Source organism: Vanellus vanellus, assembly GCF_965231255.1.
Source record: "Vanellus vanellus genome assembly, chromosome: 4".
In the NCBI taxonomy this organism is placed as follows: domain Eukaryota; kingdom Metazoa; phylum Chordata; class Aves; order Charadriiformes; family Charadriidae; genus Vanellus; species Vanellus vanellus.
Genome location: NC_138909.1, coordinates 52884736 through 52910383, shown reverse-complemented (window position 1 = coordinate 52910383; position 25648 = coordinate 52884736). Strand labels below are relative to the sequence as shown.

General features: G+C 36.1%; 1 protein-coding gene across 1 annotated transcript in view; it reads left to right on the top strand.

The window, feature by feature from the left end:
* POLN (DNA polymerase nu) overlaps nt 1-25648 on the top strand; it is a gene marked incomplete at both ends in the record, with an annotated part of 105722 nt that overhangs the window by 79578 nt on the left and 496 nt on the right. Inside the window, 3 exons of the mRNA XM_082482556.1 lie at nt 2686-2764; nt 14194-14261; nt 23136-23197. Coding sequence (XP_082338682.1) covers nt 2686-2764; nt 14194-14261; nt 23136-23197 — 209 coding nt within the window. The remainder of the gene's footprint in view (nt 1-2685; nt 2765-14193; nt 14262-23135; nt 23198-25648) is intronic.

Sequence of the window (25648 nt, the reverse complement as noted above, 5' to 3'; positions counted from 1 at the left end):
AGTAATTGAATTTAAGTACTGTCTCTGCAAGGATATGTACAGATCTAGAATTCTAATATATTACCTGTTGCTTCAGTAATAGTTGTGCTCAAGTGGTGGCTGCCTTGCTGTATTAAGCTCTCAAATGCAGAATTTTAAAATAGCCTTATAAAATCTGGAGCAAAGCTTGCACATTTGTAACATCGGGCATGCCTGTGCAACCTTCTCCAGAGACTTGTGTTCAGTTTACCTGGGTTTCCATCCAGCTGGCCAGCGGCCCTCTCCAGTTGAAGGCACAATGCTTGAGCTAATACAGCCAGTCCTGCTGAGTGTACAGTGTAGCATTAATAAAGCTGCACGGCCTTCTGAACAGCACTTGCTTATGTCCATCTGTCCAAAATGCTTGGAGCTGAGGCAAAGCTATCACAGGACTGTCTACGAAACGCTCACTTATGTGTACCTACAATAATAAGATTATCGTATTTCATTGTGGGTTCAAATAATCCTGGAGCACAAATCTGATAAAAAAATTAGAAGGTATGATGAATCAAGGATTAAAAGCTCTAAAATATTTGGTGTTTCCAAATTTTATAAAAAGTTTCATTCTAGACTGCAATGATTTTCAGGATTTCAGCTATGAGATAATATTATAAGACTGTAAAAACTTTCTAAATTATGCTAAAACATTTTATCACAGTTAGTGTACTAAACTGTATTTAATATGTGTTTTGTAATTACATCTATTAGTCCAATTAATTTAAGCAGTTTGTGTTTTGGTTATGGTAGCAGCAACTGATAGCAAAAAACTTCTGATCCATGACAATATTGAGGGGAATCTAGAGTTCCAGCTTTAACTTTCTACAACTGGATTTTCTACAGTTCTTTACTGGTCTGGGAATTATTCAAAAATAGAAAAAAGACTATGAGTCTTTACCAATATACAGCATAATATTCTTCAGTTATAGTTCAGCTCTACCTAACCACAGAGAGCAAACTATTTATTTTAATTTTAATTATTTATTTATTTTTGTGGCAAAATCAACCAGAAGGATATAATTATTTTCTTTTAAACTGTCGATATAAAATATTTATTAAAATAACTCTAAAAATTTTATCTCAGAAAAAAATATTTTGAGAATTCTTTTGTATTTTATTACTTTATGTTGTTTCATGAAGAATACATATAGAACATGTGTATTGTGATAGACTAAATGCTCAATTGTATAATTTTATTCTCATAATCACTAAGAGGATATTTACTTGACCTTTGCTGAAACATCCTTTCTTACTTTTTATATCAGTGTGTCTGTTATTGTGTTGTATTGAATCAGTTTGACACATCATTTGAACAGGAAAGCAGGATAGGTATTTGACGCTAAATTTGCAATTAGACATAGCCATCTCAGTAATCAGCTGTGGATCGGCACTTCATAGAGTTAATGAGTAAAACAGAGTCTCAGTATGGGATTCAGAGGAGACAGTTTGTCATAGAAGACCATTAAGAAAGAAGAGGTGGTAAGTCTATCTCCTCGATCTATTAGATACTCTCTTTTAGCCAAAAGGGTTGATTGTGTCCTGGGGTGCATCAAGCACAGCATAGCTAGCTGGTTGAGAGAGGTGATTGTCCCACTCAACACTGCACTGATGCAGCCCCAACTTGAGTACTGTGTGCAGTTTTTGGCACCTCAATATAAGAAGGACATGAAACTATTAGACTGTGTCCAGAGGACAGCGACCAAGATAGTGAAAGGTCTTGACAGCAAGACTTATAAGGAGCAGCTGAGGTCACTTAGTTTGTTCAGCTTGGAGAAGAGAAGGCTCAAGGGTACCCTCATCACAGTCTACAACTTCCTCAAGGGGGGCATTAGAGGAGGAGGTGCTGATCTCCTCTCTCTGGTGGCCAGAAATAGGACACGAAGAAATGGAATGAAGCTGTGTGAAGGAGAAGTTCAGTATGGACATTAGGAAAAGGTTCTTCAATGAGATGGTGGTCAGTCACTGAAACAGGATCCCCAGTGAAGTGGGCACAGCACCAAGCCTGTCAGAGTTCAAGAAGCATCTGGGTGACGCTCTTACTCATGTAGTTTAGTTTTAGGTCATCCTGCGAGGAACGGGGAGTTGGACTTGATGATCCTTATGGGTTCCTTCCAACTTGAGATATTTTGTGATTCTATGATTATCTCCTAGCAGAGTCCCCTTACCGTTTGCCTACCTGGCTGTTCTTTATCCCTACTCTGGAAGTTGAACAATTTGGAAGAAAGAATTCAAAATTCGTTGGGTGCTAAAAGCAAGATGTCATAGATTACATACACATGGAAATATGAAAAAGCATAAAATTGAGCTTCTTTTGTGACATTACATTTTAATTGATTTATGGGTAGATTTTCATTCCAATTTAGAGTTAGATAATTTCAGACATTTTTTATAAAAAGCAATTTTTTAACTCATGGCCATGACTGGCAAATTCACATTTAATTAACACATAAATTCATATTATTATTTTCTGGTTTTAATTAACAAGTAATTATTTAGTTTGTTGTTTGTTAATCTTATGATCTGTTTCACATATTACATGAATCGAATCTTCTAATTTTGCCAATTCTCATAATTCAGAATATTCAGATATTTTTCATTCCTATGCCATAGTTCCAAGAATGTTTTCCTTCTGCATGCTTTAAATTAAAAGCATATCACTTTCTTTCATAGGATCTGCAGCTGATCTTTGTAAAATGGCTATGGTGGAGATTTTTAACTCTGTTGTCATTTCTCCAACTTTAACAGCCAGGTTAGTAATGAATGACAGCAAAACTGTTTGATTTTAAAATTAGTTGAAATTAATGTGTTTCTGGCATTTTAAGCAACTGTAGAAATGTTGTGTATGCCTCTGAATCTTTTAACAAGCAAGCACTTGTGGGATGGTTTTATACATTCAGTTATATCTTTGTGCTTAAATGGTTGGATCTGTAAATCCATCCCAAAGCGATGAAGTGCCCTGGGGCCATTTAAACTCAGTCAGCTCTAGTTCAGTGGTAGTTCCACATCTTTGAAATCAAGCCCCCTGATCATATCCTTCCTGTATTTTGAGTCTATTGTACAATGGGAATTGAACATTCAATGGGCTGGGAAAAAAACAGGAATCAGGAAACCAGTGCTCAAGCAAAATAAATGAACATTTTTTATTCTTGTATAGATGGCTTTCCTTTGCTAAAGAAAATCTAGATCATGATGCTTCTCTTCTGTTGTGACTGCTCATAGTTGGGTAGGATATCGCTGAATGTCCTCAAGATTTTTACGCCACTAGCAGAAATAATGTCCTGTAACAAAGGATGGAGGGGATGGTGCAGAGAGTTAGCGAGCATTATTATTTGCTGCAGTAGAAAGATACTTTGAAGGCACACGTGCAGAAAAAAAAGCCAAACAAACAGATTCTTATATTTTGTAATGCTGTAGTAAACAATCCAGTGGAACATTAATTTTTACTTTTGATAAAAGGAGAGATAGAACATAGTGCAGAACATCAGTGTTTCTGTTGTCATCCAGAAGGGGAAATCATAAAAACTTAGCTGTAGCAATCATGTATTAAAGACTTCGGTGGGAGTTTAGGTCGGTACAGAGTAACAGGGTTTGGCTTTCTAAACATACTTTACTAATATGTGTAGTTTCTAACCCTGTAAATACTTTGTGTTTGTGTGCGTATCACTTACACACAGCATTGTTGTCTTATTTGATCAATGGTTCAGAATGTAATTTCTAATTACAAATATAAATTGCATGTGTTAAATTCAAAGGTAGAATCACTATTATGCCAAAAATAAAACTTGTTCTGAGTAACAGTCTTAAGTGTTCTTGCAACTTGACAAATTGAACAAAATACTATTGAATTATTACCAAAAAAAAAAAAAAGGGAAATATGTGGCCTGCTAGTACAAATCTGAAATGGGAAATGGTTCTTTGGTGGAGATACTGCATGCATGCAGACAATGATACATGTATGTATTCATTGTTGGATGATGTACTATAATGTATTGTACATTTTGTGGCAGATTCTTGGCACTGATTATAATTCTTTCTGCTGTCTGAGTTATATGAAGAGACCAGATTCTGGCAGCTGTGGCTTGGTTGAAAATTTCTGTAGCAGGTGTAACTTTGTGTTAGATTAGCAATAGAGCAGCTGCCTTCTGGGACAAGCAGTCAACAGTCTTTAATGGAGGAGGCAAGCAGAGGTGGTGAGAGGGCAAAGAACATACTCCCTTCTGCAGTTCCTACCTAGGGTACAGATCTTTAGCTTCAATAACTAGCTGTTGTAATTCTGAGAAAGCCAACGTTTTTTGCGACTAATACCATGTCAGACAAAGCTCGTCAGGCTGAGGAGGTAACAGACATGAGGAAGTACTGAAGTTTTACATATTGAATTTCCTTGTGTTGTGAAAGCATAGGGGAATGGCTATACCAGACATCAGAAAAGGATCACTGCCTATCCTTCTTATTCCTATCATAAATGTCACAGCTGGGAAAGACCAAGGGCATCTAAAAGAGACAGACTGTTTCAAACTGGAATTTTGAACTCCGGCCAGCCATTAACAACTGGATGGCTTTGCTAAAGGAGATCCTTCTAATAGTCACTAATGGTTCCTTACTGTAATATTTAGTAGGCACTTGCAAGCCAGGCTTGTCAGAAAAGCACAATCAATGCCTTTATAAATTCTGTGGACACTCACCTGGTTGGATGGTAGCGTTTGAAAGCATTACTGTGTTCTTGCCAAAACAATTCAGGACTGAAACTTGAAAATTTGTGTTTCCACTTGTTTGCCAGGTGACATTCAGTTAGTTATTTTTTCAGTGGTCTGTTTCTTGATTTTCTTATCAGTCAAGTCAGGATAATGATCCTAACATCCTTTGTAAAGCACTTTGAAAAATATTGTTAAAAGGAAGTGTATACATAATTGGTGCTGTTGTTGTAACAGTAGGAATGCACAGTAGCTCTTCCAAAATGAAAAATACAATCAATCTCCTATTATCGTCACATCAGATCATATTCATTCCAAAGATAGCACACTACTATCTTTTATTCTATCTTCACCCCCTTGTATTTTTTTTTTTTTTCCCCTATTAGAACTTCTAATTTTGGAAACAGGGTTTTCACTTTGAACAGCATATCAAAGAGAAATATCTTTTATATATGCTTTAGAAGTGATTATGAACCCCACATTTACACTGGGAGATGGTATCTCCTATAAGGCATAGGCAAGTAGTGGCTTACACTCAGCAAGTTGTCTTCCTTACCTTGGAGATAAAAAAAAATAAAATAAAGTAAATTCTAGAGAAGGTCTTACAGTTTTTAGTGTTAGTTTGCAGGTATGTTTGCAGTCACCTCCAGTGGCAGCACTGCATTCATTTTTCATATGCTGTAAGCTGTTCATCTGTGAGCAAGCTCTGACCCAACAGTATGAAGCTTCATTTTTGTAGGACTAGTAATCAGTAGATTTTCAGTTACTGTTTGCACATATGATATTGCATTTGGAAGTCAGGGAAAGGTAATCAAGTTAGGTTTTTATGATGCTTCATCAGAGAGGCCCTCTTGATGAAACAGTATATTCCACTGTGCCTGATCAATGGCTGTTCTGTCAACTAGCAGCCTCATTTTTCTTTTTGTATTTCTTCATCTTTTAATTCAAATGCCAGCCTAGCAACTTACGCTGTTGATGATAAAAAGTCAATCAGTTAGTTGGAAATAATTTTACAGAAATGGGGCAAAGTAGCATTAAATGCAATACACGTGATAAGGCACTGACATTGGCATAGGTTAGCTACTGGCATCAGCATTAACATCTCTGCATTTTGTGTGGCACTGACAAGTAATCAAAATTATTTCTTCAGACTTCTTCCATATTACTTAGATCTTTGTTAAGATGCTGTTCTGCTACCGATGGCCAAGTTACTTACTGCAAATGTGCTGCTGACATAAATTATTCAAGTGCCAGCTTTTACCTGTCTGATACAATTCACAGAACCTCCGCACAATGTTTCCCGCAGGCTGTTGATAGCAAAGAAACTTCTGAAGTGAGATCAAGGCATACAGTAGCAGCTGAAAGAAAGATTTGTGGAATTGATGAGAGAGGAAAGGTACTCAGTGAACTCAGATGGACAGTTGTAGTTACTTTCAGAGTTTAAAACATCATTGCAGTGGCAGACACGTGGAATCTTGATAAGAAAGAAGGATACTGGCAAATTGTAGAATTGCTGCCTATGTATCACTTCGTAAGCTGAAGATGCACTGATGTTACCTGAAGTCTACCTGGTGCTACATGGACTTCTCAGAAAGTCATTAAAGATGATAATATCCCAACAACATGCAAATTAAATTTAACAAGTCTACAGAACTACTGAGCAATTTGGTGTGAATCCAGCAGTTCTGCTTTCTCACCAATTTATTGTTCCTTCAGCACTGGATCTGTGCCACAAACACACAGCTTTACTTCTCAGCATATCCGGAGCCTAGTTAAAGACACAGGTTCAGCAACAGGCCGGATATAAATGAATGATCCAAAAAGGAAGAGTCACCAGCAAATGAAAGGAAAAGTACGATCTTATTTGCTTGGTCCCAGCTGCTTTTCAATAGTAATGGATGTTGGAGGTTTTGTATGTCTTTCTCAAGGAACAAACACTTCAATCAACCCAATGATTTTCTGATTTGGTGAACTAAATTAATCTTGCTTCTACACAGATATCTAAATTAGTTAGAAACAGCCCTAATCATCCCAGGAACAATCATTGCGTTATGTGACCTGGACTTTTTTCAGGTACAAATTATGTGATAAAACACAAATGATTCATTTGTTGGAAGTGGCTTCAGTTTTAGTTAGACACAAGAACCTTGAGGCATTATTATAAGGTGTGTAGGGATTCAAGCTTTGACTGCTGATCGTTTCTCAGATTCATACAAAAGGACATACTAATAAAGCCAACTTCTTGATTATATCTTCAACCAAATACATTCACTAAACTTCTTAGTGCTGCTGTTATGATGTGTGATGATTTTCTTTAATTCTGGGCATAAGTCTTAAGTGCCGTTATCTGTTTCTTCAGGAATTAAAGAATTGTTTTTAATAACGTTTCTTCTGTAGCAGTTATTCAGGATTTTCAAGTAAGTGCTCATTGCTCTGGTACTCTGCCCACAATTCTCAGTATATGGTTTCAGATCTGCTCTAAAGGATTATCTCTAGCAAAATTGTCAACTTTTACCCTTAGCCTAATAGTAGAGAAATAGAATCACAGGGAAAAGATAAAAGCTTTGGATTCTGCTTGAGAGGAGAATAAAATTTTTGTTTCACTGACATATGCTTTTGTTTCAGTAGCAGAAGAAAACACCCTACATCATACTGCTATGTCAGAAATGACTGTGAGCCCTCCGTAGCTGCTGTCCCAGTCCAGTATGTAGCTCTTTGCTTCCCAAAGTTGCCAAATAACATTGCATTTCTAGGCGTCCTGTGACTTAGCAAAATCATTAATTTCCTGGAGCATTCAAAGCAGTATTTTGCATGTATCCACAAGATGGTGAACTGTTACCTGAACACTTCATGCTTAGTGAGCCAGAAAAATCAGAATGATTTATTCTTTAGAGACAGAGCTAAGTATATTTAATATGCTTAAATATCACAGCCAAAAAGGACATTCATGATGTAGCAGGTTTTTCAATATTCCTTTATATGGGTCATTCAACGCAAATAAATAATTTCCATTTATAAAAACGTTTTGTAGGTCACCTTTTAGATTGGTATGTTTTAAAACACTTTGGGTACATGTGAAAATTCTATTCTCTTTAATTAACCATCTGTTCAACTTCCTGTTCTGATGTAGCTGCTGAGAAAACAAATTTCACAAGTTAGCTGAATTTTTATAGTTAAAATGTCAAAATTTCTTGGTCTTTATTATGGAAACACTAAAAGAGGTAGCTTAAAGTTAATGCAGGTAACACCTATGCAGGCAGGTTATATCTTAAGCTATAGCTTTTATACTACCACATTAGGAATCCTTATAGATGCAGCCTCAAGAGAGACTTGAAAAATCTACAAAGTGTTACAAAATTATCATAACCTTGTTCCTTAGTTATATGACAACTTAATAGGCATTCCTTTCTCTGGAATCTATGTGCTTCTGGGAAGAAACTGTGACACAATTAAATAATAGGTAGTATTAGTAGTATCAGAAAAAAAAAATACAGTTTCAGTGTAGGAAACATTGAGATTTCTAAGAAGAATCAGATCCAATATCCATCTGGTCCTTTATTGCTGAGTGTGGCCAGTAACAGATGCTTCAGCAAAAAGGTGTAAGATCTGTAGTAGGATAGCCTGTCTGTCTGCAGATTTTCATCTTGCTCTGATTGTGGGGAAAAGTCTAAGTTCTGAAACAGAAGATTTAAAAGTCTTCCCGCAAAATCATTGTATGTCATCGTTTCTAAATGTTCTTGAAATCCATGTAAGTGTTTGTTACGTGAGCAACCATTCTGGCTTTTTCTGCCAATGTGTTTCGTTACATACCTTTTAAACCAATATTTTGCTTTATTAAATATGAATTTATTAGGTGTGAATGTCTCAAATTTTTGAGTCATTAAGTTCTTGATTTTCAATTACAGAACATAAAACACCTTTCTATTTGTTGGGTTTTTTTTTCATATACCCCATTTATCTCACTTCAAAATATCATTCTTTTTATCATCTTTTTCTAAACACTTAACAGCTTTTGTGCTCTTTTGGGAACTTTTAAACTTATCATTATATACAAAGCTATCAACCAGGTACTCTGCTATCTGCAATTTTGAAGTCTCCCATTATACATTTAGAAGTTTCAAATTCAAAATGAAAAAATGTGATGTTACTAGTTGGATGATTATTTTATTCATCAATAAAGGGGATGACTTAGGTTGACAGACAAGGATATTAATATTTGGGATATAAAATCTGATACTGTTGTATCAGAAGATTGTATTAATTTCAATGATCAGTGACATAGTTCTTTATTAAATAAGAAAACCATATCTGAATAGAAAATGACTGATTTTTTAGTGTTTCTAAATGTTTATTGTGCTACCAAGTGATCATTAATACCCTTTTTAAAGTAGTGTGCTTTTAGTAACTTTTTTTATGTTTATATAGTTGGGAGTTGTTTATATAGCGGGAGTTGGACTAGATGATCTCTAGAGGTCCCTTCCAACTCTGATGATTCTGTGATATATTTTTATTTTACCTATATAAAAACTTAACTAGTAACATTGTTGTACGTTCTTAAGTAATGCATTATAGGATTTTTTTTTTAAGTTTAACTAGAATTTTTACTCAAATAAGCTACAGTGTTTCAAATAACTTTTTTTTTTTTTTCTCCTCCTCCAAAGAGAATCCTCAGGCTTAGGAAATCTCTTGTTCAGTTATGATTTAATTCTAACATGTCTTCAAATTAGAAATAAAATGTGTAATTTTTCATGGACATTTTACACTTGAGTAGTCTAGCTCTGAATCAGGCAACCTGATGGTGCCACACCATTGTTTGTTTTCTGAAGATGTAGAGCTAACCAACAGGTAGCATCTTGAGCTATTTTAGTCTGGACTCTCATCCTGGTTCTTAGAATAAGGTGCCCTTAATTCCTTATAGAGTCACAGAATCAATTAGGTTGGAAAAGACCTGTAAGATCATTGAGTCCAGCTGTATTATGCATAACAATCCAACCCTCTTTTTTAAAGCTTCCCAGTTACCCGATTTTAAACCTTATTTTAATTTCTTTTCTGTTCAGACTCCTAAACAAGCCAGCCTGATGTAATATGTAAGCTCCTTTCAGATATTCTTTGAGCAATATATTTAGCACTTTACATGTATGGCTTAGTCTGTCTTATTCCCTTCCTTCATGCTGCCTGTGCTTAGTTAGACCTCCCATAGGAGTGTCAGGGGCTGTAGCAAGGGAATTAGAGACAGTAATTGAGATTAAGGTGAGTTTTGAGGGGTCTGGAATGGGCATATGGTGGTTCCAGATTGCCTGCTACCAAACGATGGAGTAAATTAACCAACAGTTAGTCTGTAGGAATTCATCAATTGTTTATATTTTGTATTATCTTCATGCAGACCAGTCTGGAAAACTAGTCAATGTTATGTTTTGGATATGTTGTTAGCAGCAGTAAAAATTTCTCTGGTGATACAAAAATGTATCACAAAAATTTGCAGAGGCCTATTCTGTGCCTAACTTTGGGTATCCAATGTAGGCAGCTGTTTTAGGAGGTGGTACCCCCACAATGGTAATGCATAGAGTTGGGGATTTCCAGATATCAATTCAGAACATCTAAGTCAGAGCCTACCTTAGTCCTTTGACTATAGAAGGAGCAAGAATTTAATTAGTTTGAGCATCTCTTGGCACATTGTAATGGCCTGAAACACTGCACGTGGCTGTTAAAAAACAGCTTCCAAGAAAGATGATCTTACGATGTTCTTATCTTTTTTTTTTTTTTTTTCCCCTATCCTACATTGGCCTCTTCAATGGGATATTCCTGCAATAGAGCATGCAGCATGTCATGCCACAGCACTGACATTTGCAGTTTAGACAAAATGTTGTTTCCTGTAATGGTTAAGAAATACAGTTGCTCACCATCAAGGTAATAGCTGTTTTGTTGAAGTCAGTTCAATAGTGTACTTATTTCTAGGCAATGCATTTGAAGTAGCTGTGGAAAAACTTGCAATTCTATATGTCAGAACAGGGAGGTCCAGGTCTGGAATATGTTGCTTTACAGTAACAAACAAAATCCTCCTTTTCTCTTGTATTAGACAAACTGACCTGGTACTAGGAAAAAATGTGCTATAAGCAGTCAATATGGCCTCATAAATAGAATACTATGAAAAACAATAGTTTAATTTGTTTTGGCACATATAAGTCAATAATGTGATTATGATGTAGTAATGATTACTAGGTGGACCCACTGAAGGCGTGAGAAGTTTAGTCTCTGTGTTGTTTCATAGGAAACTGGAAGAATGATGACTGTAGTGTTGAAGAGAATAAAAACGATTTTCTTCTTAAAATGCTAAGGTACAGCATAACAGTTTCAGAAGGATATTGTGTGCTGAGCACACTAAACTGATGTCGAAAGCCATTTTCAGACTGGCAATCACAGAAATACTGCTGCATTTGAAGGTGCAGGTTGTAGCAGTATCTCCATTCCACACCACAGTCATACTCAGATGCAGGTCACGTTTCTCAGTAAAAGAAATCATGTGTGTACTCATAAAAAATGATGTCTAATCTGCAGGCAATCAAGAAAATATTTAATAAAATATTAGTTTGTAAATCAAAGGCATTCTTATCATCTGTAAAACAACAAAAATACTAGTCTCTGCCTGGTTTGCAGTTTCTAATCTAGTTTACCGTACCTTTTAGCAAGAGATAGCGAAGTTTGCTGTTTCGATATTCCTTCAAAGTGAAGATGATTCAATTAAGCTATTAAGTGAAAGTTTGTTTTTTTTTTCAAACTTCTTTCACTCAAGGTGTGCGATGGGTGGGTGGGTGCATGCTTGCACTGGAATGGTGAAATCTATGAATTTTGATTGTATAAATTGCTTTGATTTTTTTCTTTCATCTGTATTGATGTCAAATTGAATGCTTCCTTCTGTGGAAGAGCATATTGCATGCAAGTATTATTAGTTTAACAACCTGAAAAAATGCAGGTGGCCTTGTACTGTAAACCTGCAAGAGTAGAACCCATTAAGTTGATGTGAGATGGGTAAGAAAAAGAGAAAAAGAGAAAAGATCATAAAAAAACCCTAACTTGTTTGATGAACTTTAAGGCGGAACTAGTATATACTGCTCCACTTCTCAGCATCAAGCTAGGAAGTCATGTTTAGTATTAATTAAAACTTATCTTTCATTAAAAAATAGAATTGTATTTCTTAGATACTCATTTCTTAGATAACGCATGTCTGAGACAAATATTATCCCCATTTTCTAGTTAAATGTGCATTGCTTAGCAGGAGAGTAGCAGAGCTAGACAGAGAACCAGCAATGCTAACTTCTAGTTCTGCATTTTAGTAAACAGAATATTGTCCTGAACTTCAAATTAATCATTAGATGTTTAAGATGGGGTAGATGTAATTCTGCAACTGTGCAGTTCGTCAGTTAACTGGCAATATAACCGAGCTGATAGGCTGTGCTGTTCAGCATGATAAGCACTGAGAAACAGGGTCCTTTAGCTCAGATGGAGAACAAAGCTAAAATAGCTGTGCTGATGTCGGTAGATGAACTGGAGCACATAGAGTTGTGTCAAGACTATTGTGGTGTCCAGACAGAAATTTTGAGTTCAGTTCATATTGCTTCCACAGGTTTTCTGGCTTGTATAAAGTAGCACTGATCCCTGGTCCAACCCTGCTCATCCTGAACTTGGTTTTACTTTGAGTGTGGTGTTGAGGTGATCAGTTGATCCAATGCTGAGTGTTTTTGAAAATCCAATTATTTTTCCTCCATTCCTAAATCCTGATAAATTTATGATAAATTTTTTAGTGTATATTGTAAGGTTTTCTAAGAAAGGATTTTTTCTTACCGAATATTCACAATATATGGTGCTGTAATCCTGACTGAAGGCATAAGACACTACTCTGGTACAAATAATAACCAGTCTATCACATTTTTATTGCACTGGTTTAATCAATGCAATTATTTTCACTTATTGCATTGATTCACAGTATATTCACGTTTAACATTCACAGTTCTTTCTGGTCTATATCTTTATACATGTAATTTCAACGATTATGAGGAATCTCTTGCTTTAATTAATTTACTTGCATCGGAAAGTATAACTTTTCATGTAGCTGTATTCTCTTCCTATAGATGATTCTGTTTTTTTCATCTATTTCTTTTTGTATCCTGTGTCCCAATTTCCTATTAGAAAGCTCTGTTTCTGACTGTGTTGTAAGTGACTAATAATTTAAGATCTATTATTAGAGCTCACCACACTGTTAGTCAATGTCACATTGTAATTTAAGGCAGTGTGAAACTATCTTCAGATATTTTCCTCAAAGCTGTGAAAAGTTATAAGTAGTAACCATATTCATGTTTCAGCCATTTGTAAAGAATTATTTACTTGAATAAATGCTATGCATTAAGAAACGTGTACAATGGACATTTAATTTAAATGTTACATACAAATTGCAAATCGATTTGGAAATAGGTGGTACAGCTTCATGACTTAGACTCCCAGCTAGAATAATCAAAGAAGTAATAAAATAAACATAGTAGGAATAGAGTCTAACCAGATGTTTAGTATCTTTCCTTCCTAAGTGAGAACTAGACTTAGGGATTATATGTGCTAGATTATATCTATTCTGCTGTGGACTTGATTTAATCAAATACTTTTATTATTTCCATTGTGAAAGTACTTTTGCACCCACACTGACAATTTAGGGTGCTATTTCTATAAGCACTCAACAATTAAGTCACAGTCCGTTTGCAAGAGACCTATTGATATAGAACTAGTACAGACAAAGAGAAAAACAAAGCAGCAGTACATTACAAAACAGCTCTAACTGAAGAGCTCAGGTATGTGTAGTTGCATGGCTTGCAAGATGTTAAAGCTTTCGGCTGTACACTCTGTCCTTATGAAGGCAACTGTCCTGATAGCAGAGGCAACGGATCAGGTTGTGTATTTATGCCTACATTTTTATTCTTCAACCCACTTGTTTGTCTGCATGAGGACACCTACTTTAGACTTAAGTGAAAAGATTATATCCTGCAAAGGACTCAAGTCACTGGCCAACTAGGAGTTAATATTGGTATACCACTGAGCCAAATACTCTTACGATTGACCTAATTTGCATTAGCAAAACCACCCGTTTGCAACCATGTTTATTCCCGCTAAACATATTAACAAAATGTAGCCTGTCTCTATAATTTCTTGCAATTTTCTGCGAATTACATTGGTTTTAAGTAATACCTTGTCACATCATCAAATCCCTGAATGACATTCATAAGCTAGTAAGCATCGTTTGGGTTTATGACCATGGCCTTTATGTTTTCAGAATATGTGGACTGCCAGTCCTTTTAACACCATTAATGATTGTTTCATGTTCTTAGGATGTTTATTTTCACTTTAACATATTCATTGTGCATGTGACAATTAGTTGATGATAAGAATGGAAAGCACTGTTAGAAATTTCTTGCATATGTTATCTAAAGTCTCTGAAACTTTTCAGGTTAATTGCCCAGATTCATGACGAGTTGTTGTTTGAAGTAGAAGATTCTCAAATCCAGGAATTTTCAGGTAAATACAATCTCCCTTGCTCTTTCTCCCCCACTCCTTTTTTCTCCTTATAACCCATGATTTCTCAGAGGATAAAGAATTAATGTAACAAGAAGCAGCACATTGATTCTCATGATTAAGAAAATGTATACTAAGCAGATTTTTCTGAATGTTTTCCACCAACGGCTCTTATGTAGATTAAAAGTGATATGCTCCTCATCTGGAGTTGATCAACGTGCTTATTTGCTTTTGGTTTTCTTATCAAGATTACCTCATCCAGTGTGTGAATCCTGTAAAGCTAAATAACAATACTTTCTCCAAGGTTTCAAAGGGTTTCAGAAGGAAATAAACCAGCTTATAAAGAATGGATTGGAAAGTAACGTCCTAAATAATATTGACTGGGGCCTGTTAACTAAAGAAGTTCTGAATTCTTAATGTAGGAATATAATATACAGTAATTTCTAAGTTAGTTTACTGCTTTTTTTACATTAAGAGAACTTTGTAATGGAACTTTCAAGGTAAAGGGTTAGTAAAAGTTCCTGCCTACGTTTTTATCCTGTCATCTGGCTTACTTCCAGGCATTATTTCCTAAGCCAGAGTTTGTCTCAGCATCTGGTACAAATTTAGCTAGCAAACGAAGGCACATAGGAGACTGTTGTGTCTCTTCTCCAGTAAGTAGTGGATTTATTCCTGTAGGCATCAAATGGTTATTCACAAATTTTGTTCTAGTTTGAAGCTCAACAATAACTTTGGCTAAAACAATTAGCATAATGTGACAAATATTGTAAATGAAGCAAAACAAGAAATATCTTCCATTATAACCTAAGCATCTAAGAAAAAATTAATCTCACCTTCCTGTGTTGCGTTCATTTAAAGAGTACAATTTGCCATACTAGTCTCATTTCATCACTGATCCCTCTTGTGAGTATTAGTTCATAATGAGAACATTAAACCTCCATCTAATCAAAACAAAGAACCTGGGAAATATTTAAGCTCAATATATTAGCGGCATTGTAATGAATTAGGTTAATATATTAACATTTGACCTCTAAGTACAGGAGTTCAAATCTGGTTTAAATCAAAAAAACACCATAAAATTTATCAGATATTGCAGTATCTACTCAGAAAGGCCAATGTCTAAAAGTGCCATAGTTTCAGAGTTAGAAAGTGTAGTATATTGAATGAGATCTGTAAGACAGCATAGAATGATTTTTATTATCTTATTTTACGTCAATTTGCATTAAGTATAGACCTAATATTATACCCAAAAGATAAAAATTATGGGTGCTTATACATATAGAAAATCACAGATTCTTCCCTCATCGCATCAAATTCTGATCTCTTTTACTAGTATGAATTTCTAGTAAATTCAGCAAAAGCAATATTTTTCCAGTATAATGGAAAAAACCTCTAGCCATCGTACAAATAATAGTAATAAATTATCCCACTATAGAAACATGATGACTAGAGGCTTTTTTCTGAAAACACAAAAAGAATGCAGTTCAAATACTCAAGATGCGTTTGCTCTGCACATCACAGTGTAACTAGTTCGTTTATCTGCATGTCTAGCTGCCACGTGCAGAACAAACATACCTGTAGAGTCCTTGTTCTGCTTCAGAGCTATCACCATGTAGTTGAAGTTGCTAAGATGGCCTTTAGGAAATGGACCTGAGCAGTCTAGAGGTCTGAGATACCTTGGAAATAGTCATTGCACTTAACATAGGAGGCCAAGCTTGAGTGTCCAAGATGTAAGTTAGTTTCATTCTGCTGGTTGAAGATTGATTTTTAGGTTTGTCTCTACTTTGCCCTAAGAGGCAAAGAAAAAAAGAAAATTCTGCATTGCAGTAACTTCCAGATATACTCACCTCAGAACAGAAGAGTGATAAAATGTCTTTTCCTTAACACTAAAGACCAACCTAAGGCATTAATTTCCTTCTTCATTCATTCATTTCCTTCCCCTTTATTCATCACTGGTGAGGCCACACCTGGAGTACTGCATCCAGTTCTGGGCTCCCCGTTACAAAAGAGACATGGACAAACTGGAGAAAGTCTAACGAACGGCCACAAAGATGATGAGGGGACTGGAGCATCTCTCCTATGAAGAAAGTCTGAGAGGGCTGGGACTGTTCAGCCTGAAGAAAAGGCTCAGGGGAATCTTGTCAATGTATATACATACCTGAAGGGAGGGTGCATAGAGGACAGAGGAGTCGGGATCTTTCCCGTGGTGCCCAGTGACAGGACCAGAGGCAATGGGCACAAACTGAAACATGGAAGGTTCTCTCTGAAAATCAGGAAACACTTTTTTACTGTGTGATCAAGCACTGGCGCAGGTTCCCCAGAAAGGTTGTGGAGTCTCCATCCTTGGAGATATTCAAAAGTCATCAGGACATGGTCCTGTGCAACAGCTTCTAGATAGCCCTGTTGAGCAAGGGATTTGGACTAGATGACCTCCAGAGGTCCCTTCCAACCTCAACCATTCTGTGATTCTGTGTTTTGCAAATAGTTCTGCTACTGGTAAAAGAACTAATCCAAGTTTTCTTAAAAGCAACTGAAGCTGGCTCTTCCTTCAGTGTCATTGATGGGGATTTTGCTTGATCTGAATAGGCAGAGAAAGGGTGCTTCTGCACGAGGACGTAACTTCCAGTTAGAAGTATGATGAAGCAGATCTCCCTATTGTCCCCAGTCCATGGTGTGAACAGTTTTGGTTCACATCACAGAGCAGTCTGAGAGAAATTGACCTAGATTCCTTTCAGATGAAACTAAATAGGATAACTATTTTCTCCTAATCTTTTCCAATTATTTCAGGAGCTGCTAACTGAGGTAGCAAGTTAGGTGTGTGAGTTTTAAACCAAAGGAGTGTCAGTAAGATGTGTGCTTGTAATTCACTTTAATGCTTTGAAAGTCCAAATATGGTTTTCATCCCTTTACCCAAAGTTCTTTCTCCTTTTTTTTTAAGTCCTGACTGTTCTTACTTTTATTTGCTGATATTCTTTAGCTGTCAGCTTTGTCTTTACATATCTAATGAGCTTTTGTCCATTCAGAAACTTTAAATTACAGAATCTGCTGACTTGCAGTTTCCAGCCCGCAGCTTAATGATCCAGAGAGAAATCTCAGTTGTACAGTCACAAAGCTCGGTAAAAGGAAAGATGTGGACTTAAAGCTAAAGAGTAGTGTTTGATGTCTTTAATGGACTACAGTTCAGTGCTGTGTTAGTCTTCTGCATTTAGTGTGATCCAAGAAACACTGACCTGCTATTCAGCATGTTTGCATTTTGATTCCAGTCATGCCTCTGATCTACTTTTTCAGAAAGCAACAGCAAATATGTGTCTCAGTTTTCTTATTTGCAGAATGGATGTGAAATCTTAAAATACATTTAAGATTTATAAATGAAGAACATAAAGACAAATAGTATTATTTCAATTAGATCGTAGTGCAGAACAGAACCCTTCTCAGCAACATTTCCCTTATGGAAGTGTCTCTTTTGTATTGTTTTACAACATTAAAATGTCTATTTGCTTCTGAGACTCTCCTGAGTGGAGGCTGAGAATTGCCACAAGGCAATCATAATGCTGGTGCTTTCTCTGTTCCTGCTTAGGACTTCATAGGCCACAATAAGGGTTCTCAGTGCTTTTCAGTATATTGAAATCCAATTTATAGGGCACCTAATAATCTATGCCCAACACATGATTTTGAATCTTTTGAATTTTATAATCAAGGGGCAAGCAATAAGGTGTTCTTTTTTATAATATCTACTTTTGCACAAAATACTGCATGTAGCTTAAGTTAGATGTTGTCTGTATTTCGGCAGAATACCTTTTTCAAACAGAATCCATCACCCACAGTTTTATAGTATGCATACGGTACACTCTGAATGGACAAGGCAAAACATAATTTGTTTGGAGTGTCCAAGTGTTGACATACTTTGAGATAAAATAAAGTGTGTACTACTCTGAATTGTGTGATTTTCAACAAAGATATGGCATATAATTTGCCTCAATTCTCTGTTTAGAGCAAGAACAAGACAGCAAAAGAGCTTTTTAAAACTCCTCATTTTCTATTAGAGGATGCCTGGAAAGATCAAATCAAAACATTTGGAGAATTGGTTTGGTTTTGGCAGGAGACTGTCAGCTTTACCATCAATAATCTGCCTGGTTTCTAGCCAGCGTGCCTGTCTGGCTTCCTCATATCCTGAGCTCTCCAGCAGTCCAGGAAGCAGAAAGGCAGATGATATTTTGGGAATGCCAAAAACTGGGCTCTTGGATCTGAGAGAGCTCAGCATCTCTGAGTTCCAAAGTCTGTGTAATCAGGTACACAGACTGTCCCCAGGTCAAACTGTGAGTCTGTCTAGGGACTCTGGAAGCGTATTCAGGAATTGCAGAACACAATTTTTCATTTTGTGGAGAATATTTCTGAGACTACCTCTCCATGTTCTGTTTGAAATGCCTCTTTGCCCTTGGATTATTCTGAATACATTACTGTTAAAAGGGGGAATACACTTTGGGGTGAAGAAATGCAGAATTTTTTTATTTTTTTTTTTTTTTACAGTACAGAGATACCCGTAGTAAGGTCTGAGTTCTGATGTGTATTCCATATATACCTGGTGGATTTGAAAGGTGAACTTTGCCAGTGGTGATTACTGTGGATTGTTCCTTGTCACTACTCTTGCTTAATTGCATCCATTAGCGAGAAGCATAATTAAATGAAAGACACTTGGTACTTGAAATAACATATTTTTGTAGAAATATGTGTATTCCATTACTTTGTGTTCAGTATCACAGTGCATTAGGGCTGTTTTTAAAGGTGTTTTTTTTAGAACTCATTTATAATCATACATTATTGATAGAATTAAAGAAGTTAATTTCTGCACCTGTTCTTATATTTGGTACATGTAAAACATACAGTTTTAAGCAATTTTCTGATTCTTTACCAGGTATAAAATATTTCAGCTGAAATACTTTAAATATAAGGACCCCAAAGGGACCAGTCTAAGGAAAAAATCAGAATAAACTAAGCCTATTTATTTTGATATTAAGATCAATTAAGATTATTGCTACCTAAAGAACAGTATCTGCGATTTTTTTAAAATCTACCAATACAATTTTTTGGCTCATGTACAAATTCCATGAAAATTCATTTTATTCTGCTACAGTTTCCTACCTAATGGGTACTGAAGCAGCTGTATAAAAACATGCACATGTTCAAAAGGGGACTCAAGTAACAGAAGAACAAAAGAATGAACTGGTCATCACAAGTTAGTGACATTTTCTGTCCTTTTCCTAACTTGAAAAACACTGGTGCATAAACTAAAGGTGCCTCCAGATAGGTTTCAGTTTGCAAAAATCCCTATTCCATAGATCATATGCCTGGCCAGCTTTGACATGTTTCTGGAGTCATAATTTCATAGGTGAGTGAGCTTGAAAAATGTCTTCAGTTCAATAGGGACAAATAAGCTTTTGTTCCACAGCAGGCATGCGTGTCTTTTCTTTGCTCCTATTCACAACACTTTAAATAAGCCTATTTATTCTGGTCTGTATCAAGAAAATCTAATATATGTTAAAATTTCAGTTCCTCTATGATCTCTTCACTTTGTGGTCACTAATAATTTTTTATACATAATATTTTAACATGACATATTTAGCACTTACAAAGCATTCCAGGACGAGTATAATCAGCAAATCTCATAATTGCTGTCTGTGGGTTTTGAGAGAGAAGTTGCAAAGGTTGGGAGAACAGCATTTTACAGATGCCATTGCAGTATATGGCTGGCTGCAAAGGAACATTTTAAAATTAATAATTTATGTGCCCTAGATATACTAGATTCTTGACTGAACAGAAATAATCATTATCCCAAAAGCCTCCAATCTTAGAAAAGAAAAAAAATTAAGAGTGGTAGAGACAGATATATTTAAACATTGTGGTCATTTTTGTTAGTGACTACACTCTATAATGTATATGAGATAAAGAAGATACAGTTGAGTACGTCTGAATTGTTTATCTTGAGCCTTGAGAAAGAGGACAGTTTTCAAGGAGATTTGAGAGAGTAGCAGGAGAATCAGATATTATGTACATAGGACTAAAGAAGACCTCTCCTGCAATTACATACCACTGTGCCATATGGTCTCTTTTATAAATTATCATCTCCATATGAAAAATTACTCCCACTGGGAGACTGTTCCAGAATTTCATCTCTCCAAAATCTAGAACTTTAAATTTCCAGCCTAAATGTATTCAGCCAGTTTACCTATTTATTTTTGTGCAAAGACTGTAATTTCATTTAAATGCTTCCTTCTTTACTATTTACTGTCTTAGCAGACTACTGAACAGGAATGGTAATCCAGCTGCTTTTTCTTGGTATTTCTGTTATCATTATATATTTATCATCTCATTCAAAATCTGTTGTAAAGTAGATGTAGGCATATCTTTTGGATACTTGCAAAGTTATGATTTCAAAAGGGTGAAATGCAGGCAAAACAACTTCAGATCGCTTGAAATGAATGGTTTTACTATGCCACCCACTAAACTCTGGGAAGAGATGGAGAATTCTGTGTGACACGAGAAAGAGAACAGGGAGCTGAACTGACACAGAGAAAAACAATGAAGAAAATGGAGCAAAGCATGGAGAGGTTTTTAATGGGTTGTCAAAGTGAATGAGGAACCATTAGGTTTGTTCACTGATGTGGCCACTTTAATCTGTGCTTTTTAAAATTAAGAGCAGTTAAGAATGCAGCAGAATTCTGATCATGCCAGATGCCTTAAAGCGAAAACTGTGTGAACCAACAGAGAAAGGTGTTGCAACCATCGCTGCCATCATAAGTCCCCTTTTGGGGATATCAGATATATGGGAGAGAACTAGACAAATTCAGAGAACTAGGGGAAAGCTGGTCCGACTCCGTGCATTTGCAGACAGCGCCCTTTATCATACCCCTCACAGCTTTCAACCCAGGAATCAACGCTGCTGACTCGTGCTCCATCTTTTGTTGTCCATTGGAACTCTTTTTGTCAAAAAAACCTATTCCTCCCATTGCCCTGGTGCTCTATTGCTGTTTATTTGTCTAACAGCTCCAAAAACGTTAAGCTACACAGAGTTGAGTGTGCCCTGCATAAGTGCTTTGGTGGACCATACAGAGCTGAGTGATTCTGTGTAAGAAGCACAGAATCCAGTTGTTATGCTTTCACAAAAGCTTTGTGCAGTCATAGCCTGGTAGGGAGCTAACCGATGGAAAAAATGTTTACCCGGGGACTGACTGGCAATCCACTTAGCCTTCTGAAGGCATGCCACCTGGTTGGAGTGCCCGAACGTCTGCTGTATTGCTGACCTCCTGGAGCTGGCAGCTTGTTTAAATTCAGAGTGGGCTTCTCAAGACGGAGACAGTCCAACACTCCTCTATAAATAGCCATGTTGACTTGGATTGGATTTTAAATGGATAATTATTTAGGCCAGCACTTCCCCTTTCACAATCTGTGATTGCAATGTATGTTTCTGCTCTCCAAAAACAATGCTATGTCCTACACTGGGCCATAAACTACCTCAAATGAGGTAATATGAAGCAAATATATAGGTGTAGCTGTACATAGATGTGTCAACAAATGTCTCGGTTTCTTCAGCCTTGGCACTTCAGCCACTGATCTTTTGAGTTACTGCATAATTTGGACTTCATGGAAAATCTTATGACAGCTCATTAGCACACAAGTCTGAGTGAGCCACTTCTGTTCAGGCAGAAGCTAGTTATCCTCATTATTATTATCAAGCCAGGCTCAGTGTCACAGATGTGACACAAAACATTACATACTACTCTTCATTGCTGGCATCATTAGAAAAGGTTTTGGTAGCAGCCGGAGCAACAACCATACTCAGCTTCTTAAAGTTCTTGTCATTCCTTTGTGTCTAACCTCAGCTACAAAAGAACCGTGATGGGCATCAAGGGATAACTTCAAAGAAAGCTTCTAAGTAATCATGTGGTTTTTGGTCTAGCAGTTATCACCATGTATTGCGTACCCTGATATTTCTCGATTATGTAAGGCACATGACGACATACATTATTTAGTCATCCATCCTGTCAGAGCAATGGAGGTTGCTCAATAACTTTTGTTCTGGGGCTGTCTGGTATTCCTATTTCACTTTCACTAGCCAAAATTTATCCATTGAATCTCTCTTTGATTTTTTATTAGAACCATATTGTGTTGCAGCAGCAATCTTTGTCAAGCAAAACACTAATTGGCATGACCAAGGATGACAAATCTGGTCCCAAATGATTGATTTGGAATAATTATAGATGCATTTTCATAGTAATAGTGAGCATAGTGTTATGACATGATGAGTTGTTAAGTTACATAAATCATACTGAAGTTTAATTGTTTAGATTCTTGATAGGTCCACTATGCCATGGGGAAGATTTTTTTTTTTATTTCGGCCCTGATCTTTTTACTTTGAATAATAAGATATTTTAGACAGTTCAGACTTCTAGTATTTTTTTTCCTAGCTTTTTTTTTTAGATTGAGTTTTATGGCTGCACAAGAAAATTAAAATATATAAAATGTCACCAAACATATAGTTATGAGTACTGAACTTGAAAGCTGAGAAATACAGCACTCAGACATGTTGTACCTCTATATAAAATATACTAGTGCTGTACTTCTGTATTTATGGGATATGTAAGTTAAATAATTATCCAAATTTCACCTAAAATTAAATTTAAAATAAGGAATTGAACCTTCCACAATAGATAAAATTTAACTTTAAAAAAAATCTGAAAAAATTGTAAATGGTTATTTTTTTTTTTTTTATGTAGACATGCAGGTATTATATAGCAGAATATAAAACGTGATTTTTTTTTTTTCTGTATAACAATTCTAACATGGAAAATAAAGCTGTAGGTTTTCAAATTTACCTTACAGTATTGGTAAAGAGAACAATGGAGTCCCTGCAGCAAATCACGGCCTTGGAAGTGCCACTAAAGGTAGGAACAATTCTGAATTTCCATTACTGTCTCAGACACCCTTAGCTTTGTATGTTATTGTCATCATATTAAGAGTCTAGAGACAAGTATATTGCCTTTCTCTTCAGTAGTTTCATTTTCATATTTGCAGGTAATTGCTTTTTTAAATTACTATAAAAATGCTAAAGGAAAACAACTGAAAGAAACTCCACTTCCATTTTGGAAAGTGTGACTGTCATCTACTCTTTGTCTTAGCAATGCAGTATGGAATTTCAAAATCCATTTCGCTCATTGCGATGAAATTCCTGTTGGGTGTGGTAGAGTGAGAACTATGTGCCTTTAATAGGCTTTCTAAATGTGCCAGGCATTCATTACTGCTGAAAAATTATTGCAAAAGATCTTTCTTCAGTAATTTTCACTAAGAAAGCTGGTCTTTTTAACATTTCCATGTGGATGCCTAACATATAAGGCATACAAAATCATTGGTCACTGTTGAAAGTATAGGACATCATCGACCAGAACAACATCTGTAAAAACAGTCACTAGCTACATAGCTATTGTATCTCTGTATTGGACCTAATTGTAATTATTTTATAAAATTATTATATTTTTCTCTCTAAAAGACTGGTACCCTTCACCCTAGCCTACTGGCTCAGCTTTTGTTGCTTAATAACTGACTACGGTTCCTGGGAATCCCTAAACCGATTAAGTGAGCAATGGTCCAAGGGTTTCCAGTTTCCTGAGAAACAGAGTACTTGGTGTTCCCAGATTACTCATTCGGCAGTATTACTGAGTAAGATTTGGGGGCAGAAAAAAGTTTATTTAAAAAACGGTTAGAACATACAAACTTGCGCTAATGGAAACGGTTGAAAAAGAAAACTACTAGATCAGTTTTAGCTTGTATTTCTTCCTCCAGATCTATATCTATTTCAGCATCTCAGCCACTTTGTGAGGCATTCTCTGGAGGTCTTGCAATTACGTATTTCTGGGTCCTTATGGAGCCCATCTTTCCCACAAAAGCTGAGAGGAGAGAATGAGGAGCATCTGAGATCTAAATTATTCTTTCTCCTTCCCATACTGGACCCGTCCCCCTCTCTGTTCGCTTAACCCTTGTAAGAATTTGCACTCCTATTTACCAGATTTGGTCAAGTGAAACCTTTTGATCATACTGACATACAGTTCTTGCACTGACACTCCCAAGCTTCATAAACTGCATTTCTGTAGGTTGCTTACATTGTACATCTGTGCTTGCCTAGCTTCTTTTGTCACAAATTCCTTGAAAAAAGAAGCAAGACTGTTTTTCAAGGTATACTACATCTAGATATTTTTAATGACAGTATTAGACACCTGGCACTCATGCTGCTGTAAGATTCATTAAAATAATCAAATATGGTATTATTGACATTACATAAAGTGAATAGCAACACTGTAGTCCTTCCTTGATAGTTTTAGGAGACTCTTTTTTTGTGACTTTGTCAGAGAGAACATTGTTCATACTTTGCGTGAGGAAGTCATTGCCATGAAATAAAATATGAACAATTTAATAGGTTTCTAAGAGAGACAAATCTTTACAGGGTTAAAGAGTGTTTACAGTTACATGGGCAGAATATCATTTTAGTGTTATATATTTCAGACTAACCACTAACTGGCAGAAGGTTTTAATGTCCTATGGACAGAATGGGACACACTGTTTAGAGCACAGTTTCTTTCACCTCTGTCTAGGGTGTCTACTATCATACACTGACAAATTCACCCTTGATGCATTAGCAAAAGGATTCAATACGTCGTTCCTATGAGAATAGCAATTCTCTGTTAAATGACAGCTACATTTTAATAGGTGAAAGGAAATACATTCTCGGACAATAGGTAGTTTTCTGGGGGTTTCAAAGATTAGGACTTTTTAATTGGCAGTAGAAGTATTTGGAGATACATGTTTTATTACCCTTGTTTTGGTCTCCTTTTCCTGAGCATGTTACTATAGGAGTCATGACATACTTTTACTCGAATTGCACATTAGACGGTGTGCATCATGAAGATACTTCATATTCCTCTGAAGTATCATGAATGGATTGGTGGCAGAGGCCAGATAGAAAACATAAAGTACCAACAGCTTGAGAAGGAATTGAGAGTGATCTTTTAAAAAAAAGATCTGTATTTTTGTTCATGTTGTTTACCCTTCTATACAGTGAGAATGTGTCTTTCAGGATTAGAGATGTTGAAGATGAAAAGATTTTTCTGAAATGCTCCTGCTCTCCTTCACACACTTGCTTCAACTAAATATGTATTATGTGCTCTGTTAATATGAATATTATTTTTTAATACAGAGGAAAAATGTCACTAAAGTAGAGCACATATGTAGTCTTAATGGGGAGAGGTTTCTTTTTCTTCTTTGAGGAAAAGGATGCTTTATCTTTGAAGTAGCTTCTTTTCCAAAATATAGTCCTTGCTAATGAGGCATCTTTCATGTCAGAA